Here is a 22,507-nt window from a genome sequence, read left to right as displayed (position 1 = left end):
CTGAGTGAGTGGATCTCCCATCACCATCATCTAACTCTCTGCTGGATGTTCCTGCTTAGATGTGTCAAAGGTGACTCAAGTTTGAGATATTAATTAATGCCCTCTTTCTGTTATCTATACTTATCCTTCTCTTCAGAGATGTCTCTTGCCAGGTTCTCGGTTTTCCCAATCAGATGAGCTTAGATAAGGTGGTGTGTGTGCGTGCATGCTCAGTCATGTCTGACTTCTTGCGACCCGCCAGGCTCCTCTGTCCATAGGATTTCCCAGGCAAGAATACTGGAGTGGGTTGCCATTTCCTCCTCCTCCAGGGGATCTTCTCAACCAAAGGATTGAACCCTAGTCTCCTGCATTGCAGGCGGATTCTTGACCACTGAGCTACCTCGAAGCCCAAGACAAGGTGGAAGCTGGGGTAATTGCCACAGCTTTATCCTAGAAGCACAGTGAACTAACGGACACACTTGAAGATAAAGGGATAAAATGATACCCTGGGTGTAGATTTAAGTTGGCAGCTTTGTTCTATCTGAAAGGCAAAGACCAGCTTCCTTTTTGCTTTTGCTGTTCTCCATATGTATCGTGTACCAAAGCCTTTGACATGGTGCTGCCTGTACTTCAAGGCCATCAATGCAATACCTTTAATCTTAGTTGAGAAGGCAGAGAACCCCCTTATCCCTAGAAGTACCAGGATGGGTATGATACCAATAAATATAAAATTGAACAAGAGCTTCTGGAATCTTAAAAAAAAGCGTAGCAGACGTACAATTGAATTTCAGTGATCAGCGTCTTTTTAAAAATGTTTTTCTTTTTCTTTTTTTGTTGTGAAACACGTTCTTCATTGTCTGAGTGGTGAGGTAGAAAGGGTTAGAGGTCTGAAGAAGGCCCTGAGGGTTGGTATGAAACACGAAAACAAGGAAATGTGTGTCAGAGAGCTGGAAGCAGTAGAGTCATGTTCTCTGAGACAGTCTTCTGAGTATTCAAACTCTAGGGCTTACACGCCAACGTTATCCATTTAAGACCCATCGATGTAGAACTATTAGGACCATCCATTTCCTTCTTAAATTCTCTGTTATTGAGACAGAAAGGCCTGTGGTCTGAGCCCAGTTTATGTCGGCACCAGTTAATCACCCTCTGATGAGAGGCCTCTTCACACTGAGGTGACATTACGCGGCCCATCCTTGTGCCCAGGGGTTAAAGGTTCTGAGCAGCAGCAGCATTCATGGTGGGTGGTGACCTGGGTGACTGGAGACAGGGCCCTCTCGGGCTACATATGAAATGCTTGTAGTTGAGGTGTGAGCGTTCCAGGAAGAAATCTCCTCTGTGTTCCCGGCCTCTCCTGCTTCCTAAGCCGCAAAATGGAACAAATCCAAGACAAAACCCAGGCGGGGCAGGAAGGGGGCATCTCACTGCTCAGAGGAGGAAAGGCTGGCGTTCTGGCTGATCTGATTCTTATTAAGGATATTTGCCATGTCACCGGTGTGAGCAATTCAAGACTAGCCTAGACAAGGTCTAGAATTATCTACTCTCCTCCCCTGAATCTCTCTTGCATCATCCTATACAGTATCTAGGGCACAGAACTAGGAGGGGTTAGGTTTGGGGTACAGGTGAGTCTCTAGGGTTTCTCTGATGGTCTCCCAAGGCAGTTGTTTTCCATTCCATAGACTCCTGAGAATTTGGCTGACTTCTGCCAAGGGAGCTCATTGAGAATTCGGCCCGAGTTTTTTGTGGGGATCTGATCTCATAGGCACGCTCTGCCTACCATTAATGAAAAAATTCTAGTTTCCCAGAGGGAAATCCAGTATACAGCGTAAGCTATGTTGTTCACACTAATGGCGGAGCACAACGAGAGACTCAAAAAAAGTTTCTATCGCTGTAGACAGCTGTTCACCAGCCAAGTTCCCAGATGCCAGCCAGAGTCCAGATTTGCAGAGTCCTCAATGGGCTCCCTTGGCAGGATCATCACACCCATGTTGCTGCATTTTTGTGACCCAGGGACAGTGAGCTCTGTGCTGTGTGAGCCCTCCCAGGAGGAAGAGAGCATAAGCAAGGCCGTGTCCGGATTCTTCCAAACTCTTTTTCCTTGATGATCTGCCACCAAATATTTCTTTTGTAAACTAATAAATTCTTAGCCATGACTACAACTCTATGTCATATCTGATGATGTCAAATCTCCAAATGGGAGGATACTTGGGGAATCCCATAGAAAATTATAAGGGCCAAGGCTGGAAATTGACTTCCATAATTGACTTACATGCATCCCATTGTTCAGAACCAGGTCTTAGGTTCCCAGCCCTCCAACTGTAAGTGATATTGGAATCACAGAGGGGCCATGGGAATTTGGTGAGCAGGGTTAGACTCTGTCACGCTGATTCTGTATCATTTGTCTGCAGCCTTCATATCTTTACCTAGTCTGCAGCTTACCTTTTCACTTTTTTTTACAGTGTGTTACAGTGTGTTTATGTACAAGGGTTTAATTGAATGCACTCACATTACAAATATTTTCTTTGCAGTTTGTGTGCTTTTTTTTTTGCTTTTATTTTTATTTATTTATTTTTGGCTGTGCTGGTTCTTCATTGGTGCACGTGGGTTCCCTCTGGTTCCAGATAGAGGGGCTCCTCTCTCATTGCGGCGCATGGGATTCTCAGCCCAGGGGCTTCTCTTGTGGTCCACAGGCTCTAGCGTATAGACTCAGCAGCTGTGGTGCATGAGCTTAATTGCCCCATGACGTGTGGAATCTTCCCAACCCAGGGGTCAAATCCACGTCCTCTGCATTGGCAGGCTGGTTCTTAACCACTGGACCATCTAGAAAGTTCAGGTAGTTTGTGTTCTTTTGTGTTTCTCTAAAAACAAACAAACAAACAAAAAAAAACAAAAAAAAAACCTTTCTCAGATGAACGCCCCCAAATATTTTTCCTTCATTTCTCCTAGTAAAATTTAAATTTGCTCTTCACAATTACAATTAGGTATACTGGGGGAGGAAATGGCAACCCACTCTAGTATTCTTGTCTGAAAAATCCCATGAACAGAGGAGTCTGGTGGGCTACAGTCCAAAGGGTTGCAAAGAGTCGGACACGACCGAGTGACTAAGCAGGCACAAATACCTGAAATAGATTTTCATGTAAAGAATGAAGCAGAGATCTAGAAATAAGAAGGAGGGATATATGTTTAGTGCAGAAGAAATAGTCTATAGAAAAGATTCTACAGCGACAAGGAACATGACCCAGAGGAGGAAATAACTAAATGTGGATGTTTACGGCTGGAGCAGGAAGAGTCAGGGGAAACTCATGCAGAATGATGGCGAGGGATAGAAGGAAGGCAAACATTAGAGGAATCTGTAGGACTACTGCCCTAAAGAAAGGCAGTCGGGAGCAGAGACCATGTGAGTGAAGGTTTCTGACTTGTAAGGTGAAGGGTAAGCGGTAGATGAAGAAGTTGCAAAGCCTATAGCCGGGAGAAGAAGGTGGGACTCTGAGATTATCAAGAGGCTCTTCATGCATCTCAACTAAAGATGCATTTTCCTTTCTGCAAGCAGAGGGGCTTCAGCAGAGAGGACCAGCCAGCGAAGGTGTTGGGGTGACCTGCAGTCTGAGACTGGCATGGGGCAGACTTCAGCACTGAGGGTCACACTGCCCACTGCAGTCAAGCCCCCAGGCTGGCAAGAGCTCCGTGACTTTGATGGAGACAGGGACTTCCAGGGGTTTGGGCCAGACCTCACACGTGCAGTAAACCCTCAGTCTTTCTAACCACCCTTTCTGTGCGGAGAGGAAGTGGCCATGCAGCGCTGTGGAGTTAGTGCTGGCACAGGAGTACACGGATGTGTGGGAGGGGATAAGACTCCGGGGTCAGGTAGAAATCCTCTGTATTTGAACTCGAGATGCTGTACCCATTGGAAATTTCAACTTTCTCAGTGTTGCCAACATCATAGGTGTAATGGATCAGCCTCAGCCCGTGTCCCGGGTCTGGTTGGTACCAGTACATACAGCCATGGTTATCAGTCTGGTGACATTCCAGAGTCATTACCTCTCCTGTCACTGTGACCTCGTATCTTGTATCTTGTCTATCCTGGCCTCCACAGGTCCTGTGAGAGACAGAGCTGATGTCATTATCCCAAAAAGGAGGCTTGTAGTGAGGTCTTGAGAATTTCAGGGAGAGACCCCACCTGTACTTACTAGCCCACAGGAGATGAAAAGTCACACAGGAGGAGTGCCTGATGACCATTTCTGGCCCAGGACAGAGACTCATGTCATCCAGCTCTGTTTTAGGGAAATAGAGCTTGAGCTCTCGGGAATTCCTTGGAGGTCCAGTAGTTAGGACTTGGCGCTTTCACTGCCAGGAGCCAATTTCAATCCCTGGTTGGGGAACTAAGGTCCCAAGAGATATGTGACACCACCAAAAAAAAAAAAAAGAACTTGGGCTCTCAGTAACTCGATGATGTCACTGTCCTTGACACATGCATGAGCTGCAAAGCTCAGCAGTCACAGACCTTCCCACAGGAGCAAGTCAATAATCTATATAAAGCTGAACAGCTCAGAACAGGAAGAATTAGTAAGTCTGCTTTAAAAAGAAATCTTAGATCTATGAGCTTTCCCTCCACCTTTCAGTAAGGAGTTTTTTTCCTCTCTGCATAATGATAATATTCCTTATTTGGACACTGTTAAAAATTTTTCATACTTCTATGGACTAAGAAATATTCTCTTGGCAGTCCTGGCACTTTTGTGACTTCTGTGCTCAAAATTGTACTAGTTCTTTTTCTTTTTTTTTTTTTGGCCTAAACTCTCGATACTCGACTATCAGCCAACAGAGATCTTTCCATTGAAAAAGAGCTACTTCATTTCCAGAATGTTTTCAGTCTCAAGGTCAAAGTCATGGGAATTTCAAGAACTATTTATGATGGGAGCCCCACCATCCGTGCTCAGGTCTCTGTATCCTTGAGGGGTAAGAGTCCTCCCTTAGTTCCAGAGGAGGCCATGGAGAGCTAGATCACTCACTTCCGTGACTGTGTTTTTTGTGAAAAAGGAATGAGGCTTGTTAGCAATGTGGATAAAATACTCACCCAGATGTACACATACGTGATGCCTCCAGGGCCACAGGGAAATGTTCTGTCTCCATGTGGCAGGCGTTATATCCACCAAATGAGAGCGTATTGATTGAATCGTAAATTGGCTATAGTGCAAAACTTACAGTTAGACAATATCAGTGCTTACTTTAAGTCATATATAGGTCGTGGATGTGTGCTTGGATGGCTTCCCTATTTCTGTGATCACCTATCTTGGTGGTATCTGGATGGGGAATCCCTATGATCACACCACAGTCAGGAAGGATATGGAATCCAAAATCAGACAAGGAGGAGGGTGATATAGAACGGCATGGAAAAGCTTGTGACTGGGGCCTGGCAAACTTGAGAAAGAATTTTCCCATCTCTTCCCAGGACCCACTTGGTCCCAGGGACCAAGAGCCTCACAGCAAAGCAGCCTACTGCCTATGGCTATTTAGTGCCAAAAAGGGAGGGTTTCAGCTGAGACTCACATTCTTTGAGGTAGAATGCATGGGATTCTTAAAAGCTGAGGATTGTTCTCACAATAAGGTGTTAACTACCTCTAATATTAGTATTTTCAACAACATTCTGACTTTTTTAGGGAGATGAGTATTTGCCAGAAACTTTCCATTTTATTTTTACATTAACTGAGTTTCAACTTTGGTATTGCTGAAAACATACACCTCATCTAGAAGCTTTGTCTCTTTGGGGGTTTGGGCTTTTTTTTTGTTTTGTTTTTTTTTGTACTGGTGTTTCCAGGCACCCAGAACAGTATGGAACAGAACCTACACAAGGCGAGTAGTAAATAGTAGATCGACCATGAAGTCAGTGACGAATAAAATAGCTTCAGGCCTTCTCATTTGCACAGAATCAAAGACTTTTAAAAGATTTCCATTCTTTATATAAGATTTAGGTCTTGCAAAACCTGGATCTACTCTGCATTCAACAAGTGTTTGTAGAATGACTGAAAAAAAAAAAGACTATCTGAGTTCAAGCCAACTCTACTTTTGTCAATGTAATTCTAGTTGCAAATAGGTTCAGAGCTTTAAGGGAGCAGAGACTATGTAAGTCTGTTGGGAATTCAAAATCAACCAAAATGAACGAGGAAAGATTCATTCATATAGGCTACCATAAGACTTTGAATGACTGAACGGCAGTATGAAGAAAAGGAAAATGGCAGTCTCTTCCAAGGAGAAGCCTCCCTTGATGACGTCATTCCATCCCTGTCAGAGAGCAGGCAGAATGAAAAATGGAAGGAGAAAACCAGGATAAGGCACCATACTGAGGTAGTGCTGGGCAACAGAAGATGGATTCCATTAGGACCTCCCAAGAGGCACAGGGAATGCCTCCTTAGACTATCCCTGATGGAAACACTAGAGTTGTGTCCCTTGGCTTCTGTCCCATCAGGAGCATTAGTGCCCCTACAGCTCTGCCTGCTCTGGGTACAGGCTGCGGGGGCTCCTAGGACAACACAGAAAACCCTGGGGCAGAAAGCAGAGGGAGGGACTCCCAGCATGCATGGAGGGAGACTGCTCAGTTCAGTTCACTTCAGTCGGTCAGTCGTGTCCGACTCTTTGCAACCCCATGGACGGCAGCATGCCGGGCTTCCCTGTCCATCACCAACTCCCAGAGTTTACCCAAACTCATGTCCATTGAGTTGTGATGCCATCCAACCATCTCAACCTCTATCGTCCCCTTCTCTTCCTGCCTTCAACCTTTCCCAGCATCAGGGTCTTTTCCAGTGAGTCTGCTCTTCGCAATGGGTGGCCAAATTATCAGAGTTTCAGCTTCAACATCAGTCCTTCCAATGAACACCCAGCACTGATCTCCTTTAGGATAGACTGGTTGGATCTCCTTGCAGTCCAAGGGACTCTCAGGAGTCTTCTCCAACACCACAGTTCACAAGCATCAATTCTTTCATGCTCAGCTTTCTTTATAGTCCAACTCTCAGATCTATACATGACTTGTGGAAAAACCATAGCCTTGACTAGCTGGACCCTTTGTTGGCAAAGTAATGTCTCTGCTTTTTAATATGCTGTCTAGGTTGGTCATAACTTTTCTTCTAAGGAGCAAACGTCTTTTAATTTCATGGCTGCAGTCACCATCTGCCGTGATTTTGGAGCCCCCCCCCCCCCCTCAAAATAAAGTCTCTCATAGCTTGGAGCAAATGGATGCAGACTTGCATGTAACCTTCACTGCAGTTGAGGCTGAAATCAGAGTGGGATGAGGATGTGATGGAAAACCCTAGAAGCTCCATGGTGGCCGCTCTTCAGGTGAAAGAACTGTCCCTTCTTCTAGCAGATCTTGTGCATAACTGCTAACAGCTTGGAAACTGGAATTTTCTGGAAGCACCACACCTTCTTGCATATCAGACTTAATATCAAACAGGAAAGGCTGTGCTGGGTTCCCTTTTCATTTTTGCTCAAGAGGCAAGTCTTTGTAGCCAGTTTCACATAATAAATGATCAGGCAACTGTATTTGCATTGCAAATGACTTTGTGTCTGGAACACAGGTGACTCAGACAAGAGTAATCCGTCCTTGTCTTTGATCCTAGAATTGGGCACAGTCAGTAATTGTGCTAGGCCAGAGATTTGTCAGAGAGTTAACAGAACTAGGGTTTCTTAAGCCTGTACTTTGCATTAGGCAATCTGTTTCATTTTCTTGCATAAAATCTCTGCAAGTCATGTATCACTGGCTTCAGTTTACAAATGGGAAAACTCAGCCAAACCTTCTCCAAGTCACCAGCTCAAGGCAGGTCAGAATAGTCAACAGCAGAACAGACCAAGGTCTCTGAAGTCAGAACTCTTGTCCTTTTAGCCTCCCATGTGAAAGATGTTGTGAAGATAACTTGCGTCAGATTTAGTGTTTCTGAACGAGACTTGGGTCAGTGGTTCGATGCTGGTGATGTCTCCCACTACCAAAACACAGAAGTGGATCAAAACCATGGATGGGTTTGAGTCCCAGTTGTTATTTGTTAGCTGTGCCTGCTTTAGCAAATTAACTAAACTCTTCAGGAGTCAGTTTTTTTCATATTAATGTGGATATATTGCTCTATCTACGTGGCTCTTAAGAAAGCTAATTGAAATAATGTATATGGCACAGGGAAAATGAAGGATAAATAAAAGAATTTTCTATAACTTCACCAGGCTAAAAGCAGTCTGAATTCATTAATAAATTTGTGCCTGTGATCTATAAGTGGCAACACCATGCATTTAGTAGTTGTGACTCTTGGCTATCTTCTATAGTGGCTGATCTGGGCAAAAGTAGCAATTTCAGATTTTCTGATCAAAAGTAGTCCACCTGAGAACAAGCCACAACCTTTGGAGACCCTTTCTTCTCCAGACCCATCCATGCATTCCCTGTATTCACTTCCATTCTGCTGAAAATTCCTGGGGGGTTTCTGTTTCCTTTACTGAATCCTCTGATAGACTGGAAATTCCCCTCTCTCTAGTCATTAGTTCCTGTATTGGGGGCTATCATGCCTCATTCTATAAGGAATTATGTCTGGACAAACATTATCTGGCTTGAAGTCAAATGTCCTAGAAGTTCACGGGTAGTAAGCTTGTAGTAACCACACCATGATGTGTGGCCAAATGCTACAGCTCAGCCAGTCTTCAGATGGAAGAGACAGTGTTCTACTACAACTTGTTGACCAGAGCCCAGGAAACCTCATGGAATTTTAGCAGAACATTGATTTTGGAAGCATGATGATGTAGGTTGGATCCTGTCTCTGATACTTTGAAATAGGAAATATTTGGAAAGTCCATGATCTCCAGCTTGCTGTTTATTCCATGGTTTACAGAGACCTTTCTCATCGAGAGAGTGGACATACCCATGTTTATTGTTGTTCAGTTGCTAAATCATGTCTGACTCACTGTGACCTCATGGACTGCAGCATGCCAGATCCTCTATCCTCCACTATCTCCCAGAGTTTGCTCAAATCCATGTCCACTGAGTTGGTGATGCTATCGAACCACCTCATCCTCTGCCGCCCCCTTCCGCTCCTGCCCTCAATGTTTCCTAACAGCAGGATCTTTTCCAGTGAGTTGGCTCTTCATATCAGGTGGCCAATATATTGGAGTTCAGCTTTAGCATCAGTCCTTCCTGTGACTATTCATGGTTGATTTCCTTTTGGATTGACTAGTTTGATCTCCTTGCAGTTCAAGGGACTCTCGAGTCTTCTCCAGCACCACTATCTTGCATTAAAACACATAGTGGATTCCTCCAGTCTAGCACAGAGGAGGAGCACCTGTCATTTGCTAGGAATGGGTGAGAATATTCAGTGAATCCGGAGTCTGAATGTTCAGGAGTGCTTTGGCTTGAGCTTAGCAGGACAGAGAGAATATTAGAAAAGAAATGGAAATATCCCTCAGACTTGGTTAAGAGCCCCCTTCTTCTCCCCACTATATCTTCTGCTGGGACAGGAAGGTTTGAGTACAGAAAGCCAGGGACTGTGCAGGGCTATGCTAAGCTGCGAGCACAGAGGTACAAGGCCAAGTCTCCCAACTGCAAAGGAGCTCATATCCAGCTCAGAGCTATGGTCACTGAATCGTTGAGCTGAGAAGCAATCAGTGATGTTTCCTTTGTCTCTCTGTGCCTTTTCATAATACTAAGGGGCCTGGGGTCCTGCCACAAGGCCTGCTGGTACCAGCACACACTGTTGTGTCCAGAGATGGGACAGCATTCCAGAACAGCCTTCCCCCATTGCCTCTGACTAGGTGTCTTGGGACTGGGTGACTCCAGCATCCACTGAACCCCGGAGGAAGGAGGCAGAAGCTGCAGACACTCCAGCAACAGTTAAAGCCTTGGGGTCCAGGGAAACTCAGAGCTCCTCTGCTCCTAGGAGACAGCAGGGCACACAGCCAAGAAGCCGAGCACCCTGGTCAACTCCGGCAGAAGGAGACTGGGCTTCTCCCTACTCGGGGCTCTGGTCTCTGGGGGTGAGACAGCAGATGTGTGATTTCCTCCTTTTCCCTTTGGAGGGCTTACCTGTGACACTACTCTTCAGATGTCCCTGTCCTTATGGGCTCCCGCAGGCACTCTGCACCACCCCCATGCCCCAACCTCCCACTAATCAGGCTCAGCTGGTTGGGAATGTTCTCTTTTGTCCTGTGCTAAGTTGCGCAGTCGTGTCCAACTCTCTGTGACCCTGTGGATGATAGCTCGCCAGGCTCCTCTGTCCATGGAATTCTCCAAGCAAGAATACTGGAGTGGGTTGCCATTTCCTCCTCCAGGGGAGCTTCTCCACCCAGGGATCGACAGTGACTCCTGCACTGGCAGGCGGATTCTTTACCCTTGAGCCCCCGGGGAGCCCCCAGGGAGCGGGAAGAGCTCGCCGTGCAGGGCTGGGCCAGGGGCCACCCCCACTGCCTCTCTACTGCCCTTGGAGCAGGTGCTCCTTTTTTTCACATTTGGCTTGCATTATCCAGGCTGCCCCACTGAAGCCCCAGGACACTCTGTCCTAAATGTAGCCTCCAAGGAAGAGAGGCCTTTACTACCCACCAAGGGAAGTTCATCGCTCCCTGCTGTGACAAACACACCGGCATATCTGTTAATGCGAGAAGATTACAATCAGCTCTCTAAATGCCAGCAGTAACTGATTCACCAAATGACCTCCCTGACTCAGGGACCAAGCCAGGACTGAGTCTCACTTGACACCCCCTCCCCTCCCTCTCCTGCTCTCTCCATGCCCCTCCCAGGTGCTGCTAACAGAGGCTCACGCAGTGGATCCACAGTGCCCTCAAGGGGCCCGTTGTGCAGTAGTGTTATTGAAGAAGCTCAAGCAGACCTTTGTGTGTGTGTGTGTGTGTGTGTGTGTGTGTGTGTATGCACGCTCGTGCACTCAGTAGTGTCTTTTGCAACCCCATGGACTCTAGCCTACTAGGCTCCGCTGTCCATGAAATTCTCCAGGCAAGAATACTGGAGTGGGTTGCCATGACCTCCTCCAGGGCATCTTCCAGATACAGGGATCGAACCCATATCTCTTGTGTCTCCTGCATTGGCAGGTGGATTCTTACCACTAGCGCCACCCAGGAAGCCCAAGCAGTCTTGGTACTATCTAAACTAGGATCTGAATCAGAATCTGCCAGGATACTCAAGGCACAGGTCTTGCTGATTTGCTGTTTATCTGTCGCAGGCTCACCCATTGCACATGGTAGTGAGGGAGGCATGAAGCAAACACTTTTCCAAAAGAGAATAAAAATTCTAAACCTCATTAATTCCAGGAAAGGGGATACTAGCCAGTCATTAGATGCCAGGCTTCCCTGGTAGCTCAGCTGGTAAAGAATCCACGTGCAATGCAGGAGACCCTGGTTTGATTCCTAGGTTGGGAAGATCCCCTGGAGAAGGAATAGGCTACCCACGCCAGTATTCATGGGATTCCCTGGTGGCTCAGATGGTAAAGAATCCACTTTCAGTGCAGGAGACCTGAGTTCAGCACCTGGGTTAGGAAGATCCCCTGGAGGAGGGCATGGCAACCCACTCCAGTATCCTTGTCTGGAGAAGCCCGTGGACGGAGGCACCTCGTGGGTTACAGTCCACAGGGTTGCAAAGAGTTGGACACGACTGAGCGACTGTGTACACAAACACAGAAAGATGTGGGACTTTGAATAAAGCTTTCTCTTTAACCCAAAATCATTCCAAGAGAGGCTGCCAGTGGAAATCTACCAACCAAAACATCTTCCAAGCAGCCAGGGAAACAAGCCCATCAATTCCTTGAAGAGGAAACTGCCTACTTATATATCTTCTCTTATCTGAACACCCTATTCAAATCTTTTAAAAATTGATTTACAATTTTCAATTAAATTTGTCACTTTAAGTATTGATTTGTAGGAATTCTTTATATTATGAATACGTACTCTTTCTCATCTATCTGTGCTATGCTTAGTCACTCAGTCATGTCTGACTCTTTGCAACCCGATGGACTATTTTAGCCCACCAGGCTCCTCTATCCATATATTACCTAATTTCCTTAGTATCTTTTGATGAATACAAATTTTAAAACTTTGATAAAGAAAAATTTAATGCTTCAAAAAATTAGAACATTTTTTTATCCTCTTTTTGTCTTTCAGAAACTTTATAGTTCAGACACTTTAAGATCATTTGGGAATATTGTTCCATCTCATATTAAGTTTTGCTTTCGGCAAGGATCAGCAAACATTTTCCATAAATAATCAGATAGTAAATATGTCTGGTTCTGTGGACCCCATGAAGTTTCTGCTACAACTACTCAACTCTGCCATTGCTATGCAAAATCAGCCAGAAGCAATACACGGAAGATTGAGCTTAGCTTTATTCCAAGAAAACTTTACTTATGGATACTGAAATATGAATCTCATATAATCATCATCTGCCACAAAACAGTATTCTTTATACTTTTTAACTATTTAAAAATGCAAAAACCATTGTTAGCTCCTGGGCTGTATAAAAACAGACAGAGGCCCTATTTGGCCTGTGGACCTTAGCGTGTACCAGTCTTGGTTTATGGATTGAGATAAGAATTGAAAGTCATTATTTTCCCACAAGATATACATTTTTTTCCAGCACCATTTGTTAAAAAAAAAGAATTGTTTTTTCCCTCATTGTGCTACTTTTAGTGTTTGGTCTAGAGATTATAATATGCATCTTTACCTTATCATAGTCTATCTGCAGAAAGGATTTATTAACCATAGGTTTCCCATAAATGGGCTTCCCTGGTCGTTCAAATGGTAAAGAATCTGCCTGCAATGCAGGAGGCCTGGGTTTGATCTATGGGTTGGGAAGATTGCCTGAAAAAGGGCATGGCAACCCACTCCAGTATTCTTGCCTAGAGAATCCCATGGACAGAGAAGCCTGGCAGACTACAGTCCATGAGGTCACAAAGAGTTTGATAGAAGTGGGTGACTAACACTACCCATAATGCTCTCTTTCATGAAGAGCATAATGCTCTTCATTAATAACGGAAATAATGAAGTTTCCAGGTATTCCTAATTTGCTAAGAGTTTTTTTCTTAAAATCAGGAATGGATGTTAGATTTTATCAAACTTTTTTTGAATATCTGTAGACGTGATTGTATGGTTTTCCTTTTATAGTATTTGATATGATAAATTATAAAGTGAAGTCGCTCAGTCATGTCCAATTCTTTGGGACCCCATGGACTGTAGGGTACCAGGCTCCTCCATCCATGGAATTTTCCAGGCAAGAGTACTGGAGTGGGTTGCCATTTCCTTCTCCAGGGAATCTTCCCAACTCATGGATCAAACCCAGGTCTCCTGCATTGCAAGCAGATGCTTTACCATCTGAGCCACCAGGGAAGCTGATTTATTATAAAGCTACAGTAAATAAGGCAGTGTGTTACTTGTGCAGGAACTGACAGAACAGACCAACACATATTCAAGGACCGACATATGACAAAAGTGGTATTACAGAGTGGTAAGAAAAGTGTTGCTGCTGCTGCTAAGTCGCTTCAGTCATGTCCGACTCTGTGCGACCTACGCTTCAACAAATAATATTGGGTCAATTTAACATCCATATGGAATATCATGACATGACCTTTTCCTCATTTCATATACAAAGAATTAACTCCAGTTGGATTAGATTGTAATGTTAAAGTTTAAAATATAAAGAATTTAGGTGGAAATATATGAAAACATGATCATTTTGAAATAGGAAAAAAATTCCTAGACAGTAAAATACAAAATGCAAACCACAATTGGGGGGGGGGTGGAATAATTTTGGATCAAGAAGTTCTCTTCATCAAAAGACATCATTAAGAGAGTGAAAAAGTAGCCCACAGAATGTGTGTGCATACGTCTATATAAGCCAGCTGAAAGGCTCATATACTTCTGGTGGGAGTATAAATTGGAAACCTCCAAGAACCCTGAATGTTTGACATGACTCTTATTCCAATCTTTTTTAACCATTCTCCTTTGATATCTTCTCAAGTAGGGTTATCTTTTATGAAAACCAAGCTGAGTTTCTATTTAAAAAGAAATAGACTAGAGAAGAAGGAAATTAAACACAAAATGACTTCAGGATTGTCAAGAAGCAAAAAGCAATATATGGGACATACATTAGCATACATTATTATGGATGACAATTCCTTGTGGATAATTTATATCAGTCACTTAGGATTCTAATTTATTTATTGTTAAGACTAGTAAGCTACAGATGACCTTACAAGTGTTCCGCATTGGCTGGCCTACCTCTGGGCACGGTGTGGTCTGAGCTGGTGACACTCAGTATGAAGAGTTTATTATAAATGTGCTAAAACTACATAGTTTTACAAGAGTGTATTTCAGTCTATCTGAGACTAAAGTCTGATATTCTAGCCCAATTATAGAATTTTATAGTTCCTATATAAAGGGATCTCAGAAACCCATAAGCGAAAATTATGACTACCCTACAGATGCTCTAGTCTTTCAAAGGTAATTTTCTGACCTCCAACTATCAGAACAGCTGAAGCCCCAAATCCACTTACCCCTGCTGCCGAAGGAAGAACAGGTAGCTCCTTTTTCTGGCATTTCTGGGAACCATGAAGAGAAGTGAGCATGTAGGGGTTTGTGAACAGGAAGGAGGTGACTGCGCCGCACTGTGGTTGGGCTGCTGGCACAGAGATACACGGCTGAGTCCTTGGGCTCCACTGGCTGGATCTTGAGATAGGAGTACGTGCTCTCAGGCCTCTCAGCAGAAAACCGGTTTTTAGGCATTCCTGATTTGTCTGGTTCCTCCTTGCCCTGAAAATAAGTCAGGTACTCCGGACCCTGCCCCAGCATCTGTCGGTACCAGTAAAGGACTTGGTGACCAGGAATTGGATCACACCTTAGAGTCACATTCTGGCCCCTCCCTGCGACCCTGTACCCAGGTGACTGGGACACTACTCCAGCTCTTGTGTGACCTGCGGGGACAGAAGTGGGGGACAATCAGGTAGAGCCTATTTGTAATCATCCCCACACATACACAGACACAGACATAGACACACACACACACACACACACACACACACACACGCACACTGGACCTGCTTGCTGAGAACTCACCCACCCCCAGGACACAGAGGGTCACCCAGCAGAGGAGCCTGGAGCCCATGACAGGGTCAGAGCAGCAATGGGAGGTTCACCAGCTCAGGGTCCTTGTGAGCATGAGCAGAGGAGGACCAGCATCACCTGTTTCCACAAGGCAGTTCCCATGGTGACATCACTGAGCCTCACAGATAGTAATCAATTAAGTATATCTAAGATGCCTGCGGGCTACCCATGTGGTTCAGTAGTAAAAAGTCTGCCTATCAATACAGGAAATGCAGGTTTGATCCATGGGTTGGGAAGATCCCCTGGAAGAGGAAATGGCTACCCACTCCAGTGTTCTTGCCTGGAGAATCTCATGCACAGTGGAGCTTGCCAGGCTACAGTCCCTGGGGTCGTAAACGCTGGAGACACCTGAGCATACACTTATGCAGACCACGCCTTCATAAAAGGAACAAGAATCACAATCCCTTCCAGAAGATAAGTTTCCTCCAACTTTATTAGGCAGGAAAACTGACCTGTGTCCAACCCCTGAGAGTCTCTTTTGTCAAAGCAGGATTTATTAGTGCACCCCACCGAATAAGTGCTGATACTGGGGAAAATTGAGGGCAAGAGGAGAAGGGGGCGACAGAGGGTGAGATGGTTGGATGGCATCACCGGCTCGATGGACATGAGTTTGAGCAAGCTCCAGGAGATAGTGAAAGACAGGACGCCTGGCGTGCTGCAGTCCATGGGGTTGCAAAGAGTCAGACAAGTCGTAGAGAGTGAACAACGAACGACAACTGAGCAGGCAAGCTGTGGTCCCAGCCCTAGCACTTCTCCTTTTGTCTCTCACCTTCATGGACAGAAAAGTAGTAGTCCAGCTGGTAACTTCACCTGCACAATCAGTTTTCCCATTTCCACCTGCCTTAACAAGCAGAACTGATCAGAGCCAGCGTGGAGTCTAGTTAACGCTGTCTTCCTCTGCATTTCATGTTTGGTAAGCGACCACTCAGTTGTGTCTCTCCCCACTTCTCATTTTAACAACAGTTGCTCACAAAGTTTCCTCCCCTAATTTATTTACATTTGTGTCTCTGATGCATCTTGGGATTGGAATAATTTGCTCAAAGCTTAGCTTTTCTGGGGCTTAGCCCCAGTCAGACACCTCTAACCCTTCTCCTCTGCCAACATCACGATGCTTTTACCGGCAGCACTATAAGAAATGCTCAGACCCTCTTACCTCTCGTGTCTGACCTGCAGACCGAAAACCCCTAGTGGTTCTGTATCTTTGATTCCCACAGTGACCCTATAGCTCCCATGCCCTCCAACACAGATGCAGACAAACTGTGCTTTGTAATCTGGGTCATCACTTATCAGCTCTGAGACCATGCATGGGGCCATTAACCTACCTGTCCACCCCCATTATGCAATATGAAGCAGTTAATAGAAGCAAGTTCGATCTCTATCCACTGATTTGAAAAAAATGTCCAAAGTGGACTAATGGAAGGAAGCGTGCAAGTGGCGGTTAGTGTGTACAGGTGGCCGCACTTTGGGGGGTGTATCTGGGTAGATAGTTTTGCATCAGCATTGAGAAGAAGATAAGAAACGCACCCTGAAGATGGGGTTGGATAGGGGTATGTCTGGAGAAGGAGGGGGATTATTAACATTTGTCTTTATACATTGTTGATGCTTTTTTTTTTTTAAACTGTAAAACGTGTGTTTTAGTCACTCAGTCATGTCCAACTCTTTGTGACCCATGGACTGTAGCCGATCAGGCCCCTCTATCCATGGAATTCTCCAGGGAAGAATACTGAAGTGGGTAGCCATTCCCTTCTCCAGGGGATCGAACCCAGGTCTCCTGCATTGCAGGTGGATTCTTTACCAGTTGAGCCACAAGGGAAGCTCTAACTATAGAACATAGCTTAGCATTATTAAGAAGGCTCAGAAGCAACCCAAGTGCCCATCAACAGATGAACGGACAAAGATGTGGCTTATAAATATATGTATATATATGTGTGTGTGCTACATTACATAATACACATTATATATTGTATATATACAATGGAATATTATTCAGCTATAAATAGAATGAAATATTGTCATTTGCACAATGTGGATGAACTCAGAGAACATTATGCTTAGTGAAATAAGCCAGACAGAGGAACCAATACTACAGGGTATCGGCTGCATGTGGAATCTAAAAAATAAGACGAATGTCTACACAAAACAAAATCAGACTCACAGCCATAGAAAGCAAATCCATGGTTACCACAGGGGAAACAGAGGGAAGGAGGGACAAACTAGGAGAAAGGGATTAACGGATACAAACCACTATACATAAAATAATCAACAACGATTTACTGAAAAACAAAATCAGCCTAACCACATGAGAGCTTTACACTCAGATCCTTGATCAGGTTGTAGAATTTGTGGTGTCTAAACAGACAATATCCAGAGAGGCACTGACCGTGGAATACAGTATAAATGCTTATTTTAAAACATAAGCCAAGGGTAAAGGAACACAAGTGCCCTGCGCACATGGCTGGCCCCTGATCGGTGAGCTGGGTGAATGATGAGGTCGATGGTGACTTCATTTTGTGCTGAGTGTGGATTAACGTGGCTTCCGTTTGTACAAAAACTGGCCAACGCCTGGAGCAGAGCCTCTGACCCCTCATTCTAGAAAAAGCCTTGAATAATTCTTACTTGAAAAAGAAGGTATATGAGCGGCCCCTAGTGCCTGCATTTCCAAACTCAATTTAAAAATAAGTTACATTTTCACTGGCTCTAGAAATGCTCCTTGGAGAAGGCAATAGCAACCCACTCCAGTGTTCTTGCCTGGAGAATCCCAGGGACGGGGAGCCTGGTGGGTTGCCGTCTATGGGGTCGCACAAAGTTGGACACGACTGAAGCGACTTAGCAGCAGCAGCAGCAGCAAAAATGCTCCTATTACCCATTCCAGTGTCGGTCGTGATGTTATTCCAGTGTTCAGCAGCAGCTCACAGCTTATCACCAAAGGGTGATAAGAGGTGCTGTCCCCAGGGCACATGTTCTAACTCCAGTCTTCTAAGGTTTGACTCTTTGAAATGAGCAGTCTGTTTTTAGTCTTCGCTGCCTAAGGAGATGAAGCTGCATTAGTTTTTAAAGCATTGATGGGAATCATTCAGGCAAAACCAGGGCTTTGGTCTATTCTTAGGCCATGCTAGGCAATTGAATATTTGATTATTTCTTCCCAGAAAGACTCACACAATTATTCAAGGACTAATACATGGCCTCTCTCTATAAATGGAGGCTTTGCTGTCACAAACAGCATTTCTGAAATGGCTGGGGATGAAGACGGGGAGCCCAGAAAAAGCACTGCCTAGCCATCCACCCCACAGGCAGGGTGCGGGCTAGAGGAGGCTGGGGTTTGAGGACAAGTGACCCTCAGCTCTGTGTCTCTGGCATTGCCCAGTGATCCGTGGAAGTGGACATCCACCACATAGTTCAATGGACCAGGTCCTGTGACCTCTAATTTATCCAAAAAAGGTTTGTTCATCTGCACCATTTTCTTAGATTCCTCTTATAAACGTCAATACATGATATTTCTTTTTCTGCTTCTGAATTACTTCACTTTGTATGACCCTATCTAGGTCCCTCCACATCTCTGCAAATATATTCCTTCCTTATAGTCCAAGATCTCTGCTTAATTCCTTACATGAAAATATATTTCATGTATATTTTATTATTATTTATGAAAAGAAAAATTTAAATTTACTAGACTAAATTAAGGAGAATATTTCCAGGTACTTGTTTGAGGAAGCATTTGTCTAGTTTAGGCACAAAGAAAACTATAATGTCAATTGCATTAAACTTTTGTCCATCAAAACAGACTGTAAAAAACAAAGAGGTGAGCTACAGACTGAAAAAAAGATGAGAGGGCTGCATACAAATGAGAATGAATCCGTGTGAAATCTCATGTTCCTCAGTGTTGCCAAGGAGGAGGCCATGGTGATGTCCACGATGTGGTATCAGCTTTCCACTGCTGACCAGCAGGACAGGTGAAGGTGAAGCCCTGCCTCTGCTCTCTCTGATGGGGCCGGAGAGGCTAATGATGGAACAGCTGGGCGTATGGAGGAAGTCTGGAGTTTGTACACAGACATGTTTGTCTCCCAGTTCTGCTCCTTCTAAATCATGACACATTGGGAAAATGATTTAGTGTCCCTGAGCTCTTGTATCTATAAAGTGGGCATAAGAATATTTGATTTGCATGACTGTCACAGAGCTTTAAAGGGTATGATATGTACAGAGACTCTAGCACAAACGAAGGGCTCAGGTGGCCCTTTCTGTTGATGGTCCCCACTACTTGGCTGATGCTGGGAGACGTGGAAGCATTCAGTGCCCAGAGGATACCCTGACTGCTCTTCCCCGGGCTCTGAGCTCAGCAGGGCACAAGAAGCAAATCTGAAGCGGCTAAATACATCCCTCGGAGGAGGGAAACCTGGGTGGGAAGCTGCACTGCTCTGTCTCTGCTCAAGCCAAGGCAGAGAGATTTGTGAGCAGAGCGCCAGTGACTCAGCACAGCTGTGCCAAGCTGCTGGCACAGAGGTACAGGGCGGAGTCTGTCAGCTCCAAGAAGTTCACGTTCAGCTCAGAGCTAAAGTCGCGGAACTGTTTTGCTGAGAACCGATTCGAAAAGTTTCCTTTATCTCTTTGCAGAGTTTCATAAAACTCAAAGAGGAACTGGGGGCCCTGACTCCGGGCCTGTTGGTACCAAGATACACTGCTGTGTCCAGACATAGGAGAACATCTCAGGGTCGCTGTCTGTCCCTTCGTTTTGATCAAGTGTCTTGGAGTTTGGGTGACTTCAGCCTCCAAAGGGCCTGTAGGAACCACAGAGATCAAATGAGCGCCGGAGAGAGCTTGATGATTACCCCCAAGGTGAGGTGGAGCTTTCGGCAGTCGGCAAGCCCCAAAGGGCAATCATCTGTTTGTCCACAGGACTTACCTGCTCCCAGAAGACACAACATCACCCAGGGAAGGAGCCTGGAGCCCATGGCACCCCAGGGTGGGCTGCAGGAGCCGAGAGCTGAGAGTCTGGTCCTCCTGGGTGAGAGAGGAGTTCCAGCTTCGCTCTCTCTGATTGGAGGATTATCCCATGATAGCCCCGCCCCTTTGTCCCCACCCTGTGGGTTCCGGAGGCCAAGCAGGAAGATGGCTCAGGGCGACGTCTGTCCCCACACAGCTGTGCTGATGTTTCTCTGAGGCGGGTACCCCTTTGCTGCCCCTACACCCACCCTCACCAGCAACCAGGAAGCCCTGTCTCCCCTCACCTTCCTTAGCCCCAGGCTTCTTCTGCTCTCATGTCTCCGTGCTGAAGCCCACCCACCACGACGTCAGCCGAGGGGGAGGGTCTGTGAGGAAGCCTCCAGGTCCCTCTCAGCCTGTGCGCCCTCGTCTATTTGATACCTGGGTCAAACCAAGCCTTGTCTGGATATTTTCCTTTCCTGGGTGGCCCCCCCTGTCCTGACTGGCCAGTGATGCAGAGACTCTAAGATTTAGTCCGTCTCACTGGGTCTGCAGGGGGTCTGGGTTGTCTATAAATTCTTGGGAGTGAAGGTCCTCCAGAAACAAGCCTCAGCCGTGATCCACTCACGGGCAGGGACCTAGCTAACTTGAGGTTTACTGTCCTCAAGCCCATCTTCAGTTCTGGGGAGTTACCCTTTGTCCCTACAGACCCGTCTTACCCTGTGATTCTGACCTTTATGGATTCTAGTAACTGGGCTTCGTCTAGATTGAGTTAGATGATGGCAGGAGCGTGAAGGGAAGCAAGGCACCACTGTCCTGGTTTATAATAAATGTCTACCCCATGGCTTCCTTCTCCTCCCTACATTTCATCCTAGCTACTCTTTCTTACCAAAGGCCAGACCTGGCTCCCTAAATTACAACACCCTACTGCCCAGGAAACAGCACCCCTCCTCCAACTTTCAGGTCTGTGAGGATAAGAGCCACCCATTTATGCCGCCCTTAGGACGCTTCTCCTTCCTTTTCTGCTTTCCTGAACCCTGTCTCACCTTTATAAATAGGATCTTCATTGGTCCTCCTCAACCTGCTATCACCTGCTGGGTAAAATAGTAGATGTGGAGAAGGAAATGGCAACCCACTCCAGTGTTCTTGCCTGGAGAATCCCAGGGACGGGAGAGCCTGTGGGCTGCCATCTCGGGTCACACAGAGTCGGACACGACTGAAGCGACTTAGCAGCAGCAGCAGCCAGGTGAAAAGGGGAAAATGAGCTTGGAGACTGTATTCTGCCTTAAGAAAAAAGAGAAAGTTCTAACATTCTGCAATTAGCAGTAAAAAACGTTCTAACTGTCTGCAATTAGCAATGACAAATTTCCAACATTCTGCAATGAGCAGTAACACAATGTCTAATGTTCCGCGATTAGCATTGCTGAGGCAGGCAGCAGAAGCAGAGAGGGATATGCAATGTGAAAATAAATAGTGTGACTTCAGGACACAGACTCTGAAGGGGATCCAGGGAATTCACACTCTACTCCTCACCTATCTCTACTCAGGGAAGTCTACAGCAGGGTGGGTTTCTTCACATATTCCATAGAGACCAGGGGCCCCACAAAGATCCCCCTTGAAGGGCATTGCCCTCTGCTGTAGAATTCACCCTTGAATTAAGAGGCAAGAAGTGGGCATATTTTACAGAGAGTGGAAAGCATTTTATATATGTGGAATAGTGTTTTGGAAAGTGAGTGAGTGAACTAACTAGTATCTCAATACAATATTGTAAAATAAAAAAAAACAAAGATCAGAAAACTCAAAAACAAATAAATAAATAAATAAAGCAGGTAAGGTTAGTGACTCGATTTTCACATTAGATACTAGTTTGTACAGATGTGACTTACTCTGACAGCTCTCAGCTGCTGTTATGAAAAGGAAAGATCAATACATCCACTCTGGTTTGGGTTTCTGTAATATAAGGGCAACCTAAAAGGTCATGGTTGAAGAAGGAATATTTGCAAGGGAGGGTTAAAAGAATGTAACATCATCAAATCTACTCTATCAGGAGGTGATGAAAATATGGAAGGATCCTAAGGAGTAGAAGAAAGGAAGACTAGTTACCAATGGCTAGGAGATCCTGGTACTGTCAAAGGATAGGTGTGCGAGGATAGGACACCGTGGGCAGAGTGAGATGTTTAAGTCGTGATTTTGGAGGTAGGTCATTTCCAGCTGACGGCAAGGAACAGGGAATTATGTTATTAAAGTGAAGCAGTGGAACAAGAAATAGAAAGATAACTTTGGGATAGGCAAACAGGATGCAAAGGGCACCAAGTGAAAAAGAAAAAGTGATAAATTAGGCCTTATAAAAATTTTAATCTTCAGTTTACCAAAAGGCAGCTTTAAAAAAGCGAGAAGGCAAGCCAAGTGGGAGAAGATAGAGTCAATCTATTTAATGGTCAAAAGGCTCCTATCCAGGATATAAAAATATCCTCTACAAATTAGTAACATAAAGCAA

General features: G+C 45.2%; 1 gene segment (V, D, J or C); it reads right to left on the bottom strand.

The window, feature by feature from the left end:
- Nucleotides 1-2,498: 2,498 nt before the first annotated feature.
- On the bottom strand, nucleotides 2,499-15,114 carry LOC101119040 (T cell receptor beta variable 7-8-like). The segment is given in 3 exon segments: nucleotides 2,499-2,834; nucleotides 14,487-14,903; nucleotides 15,046-15,114. Coding segments are annotated over 3 exon segments (495 nt in total).
- Nucleotides 15,115-22,507: the final 7,393 nt, after the last annotated feature.

Source organism: Ovis aries, chromosome 4 (genome assembly GCF_016772045.2).
Source record: "Ovis aries strain OAR_USU_Benz2616 breed Rambouillet chromosome 4, ARS-UI_Ramb_v3.0, whole genome shotgun sequence".
Taxonomy (NCBI): Eukaryota; Metazoa; Chordata; class Mammalia; order Artiodactyla; family Bovidae; genus Ovis; species Ovis aries.
The sequence above is the reverse complement of the archived record's forward strand: the minus strand, read 5'-3'. Positions and strand labels throughout refer to the sequence as shown.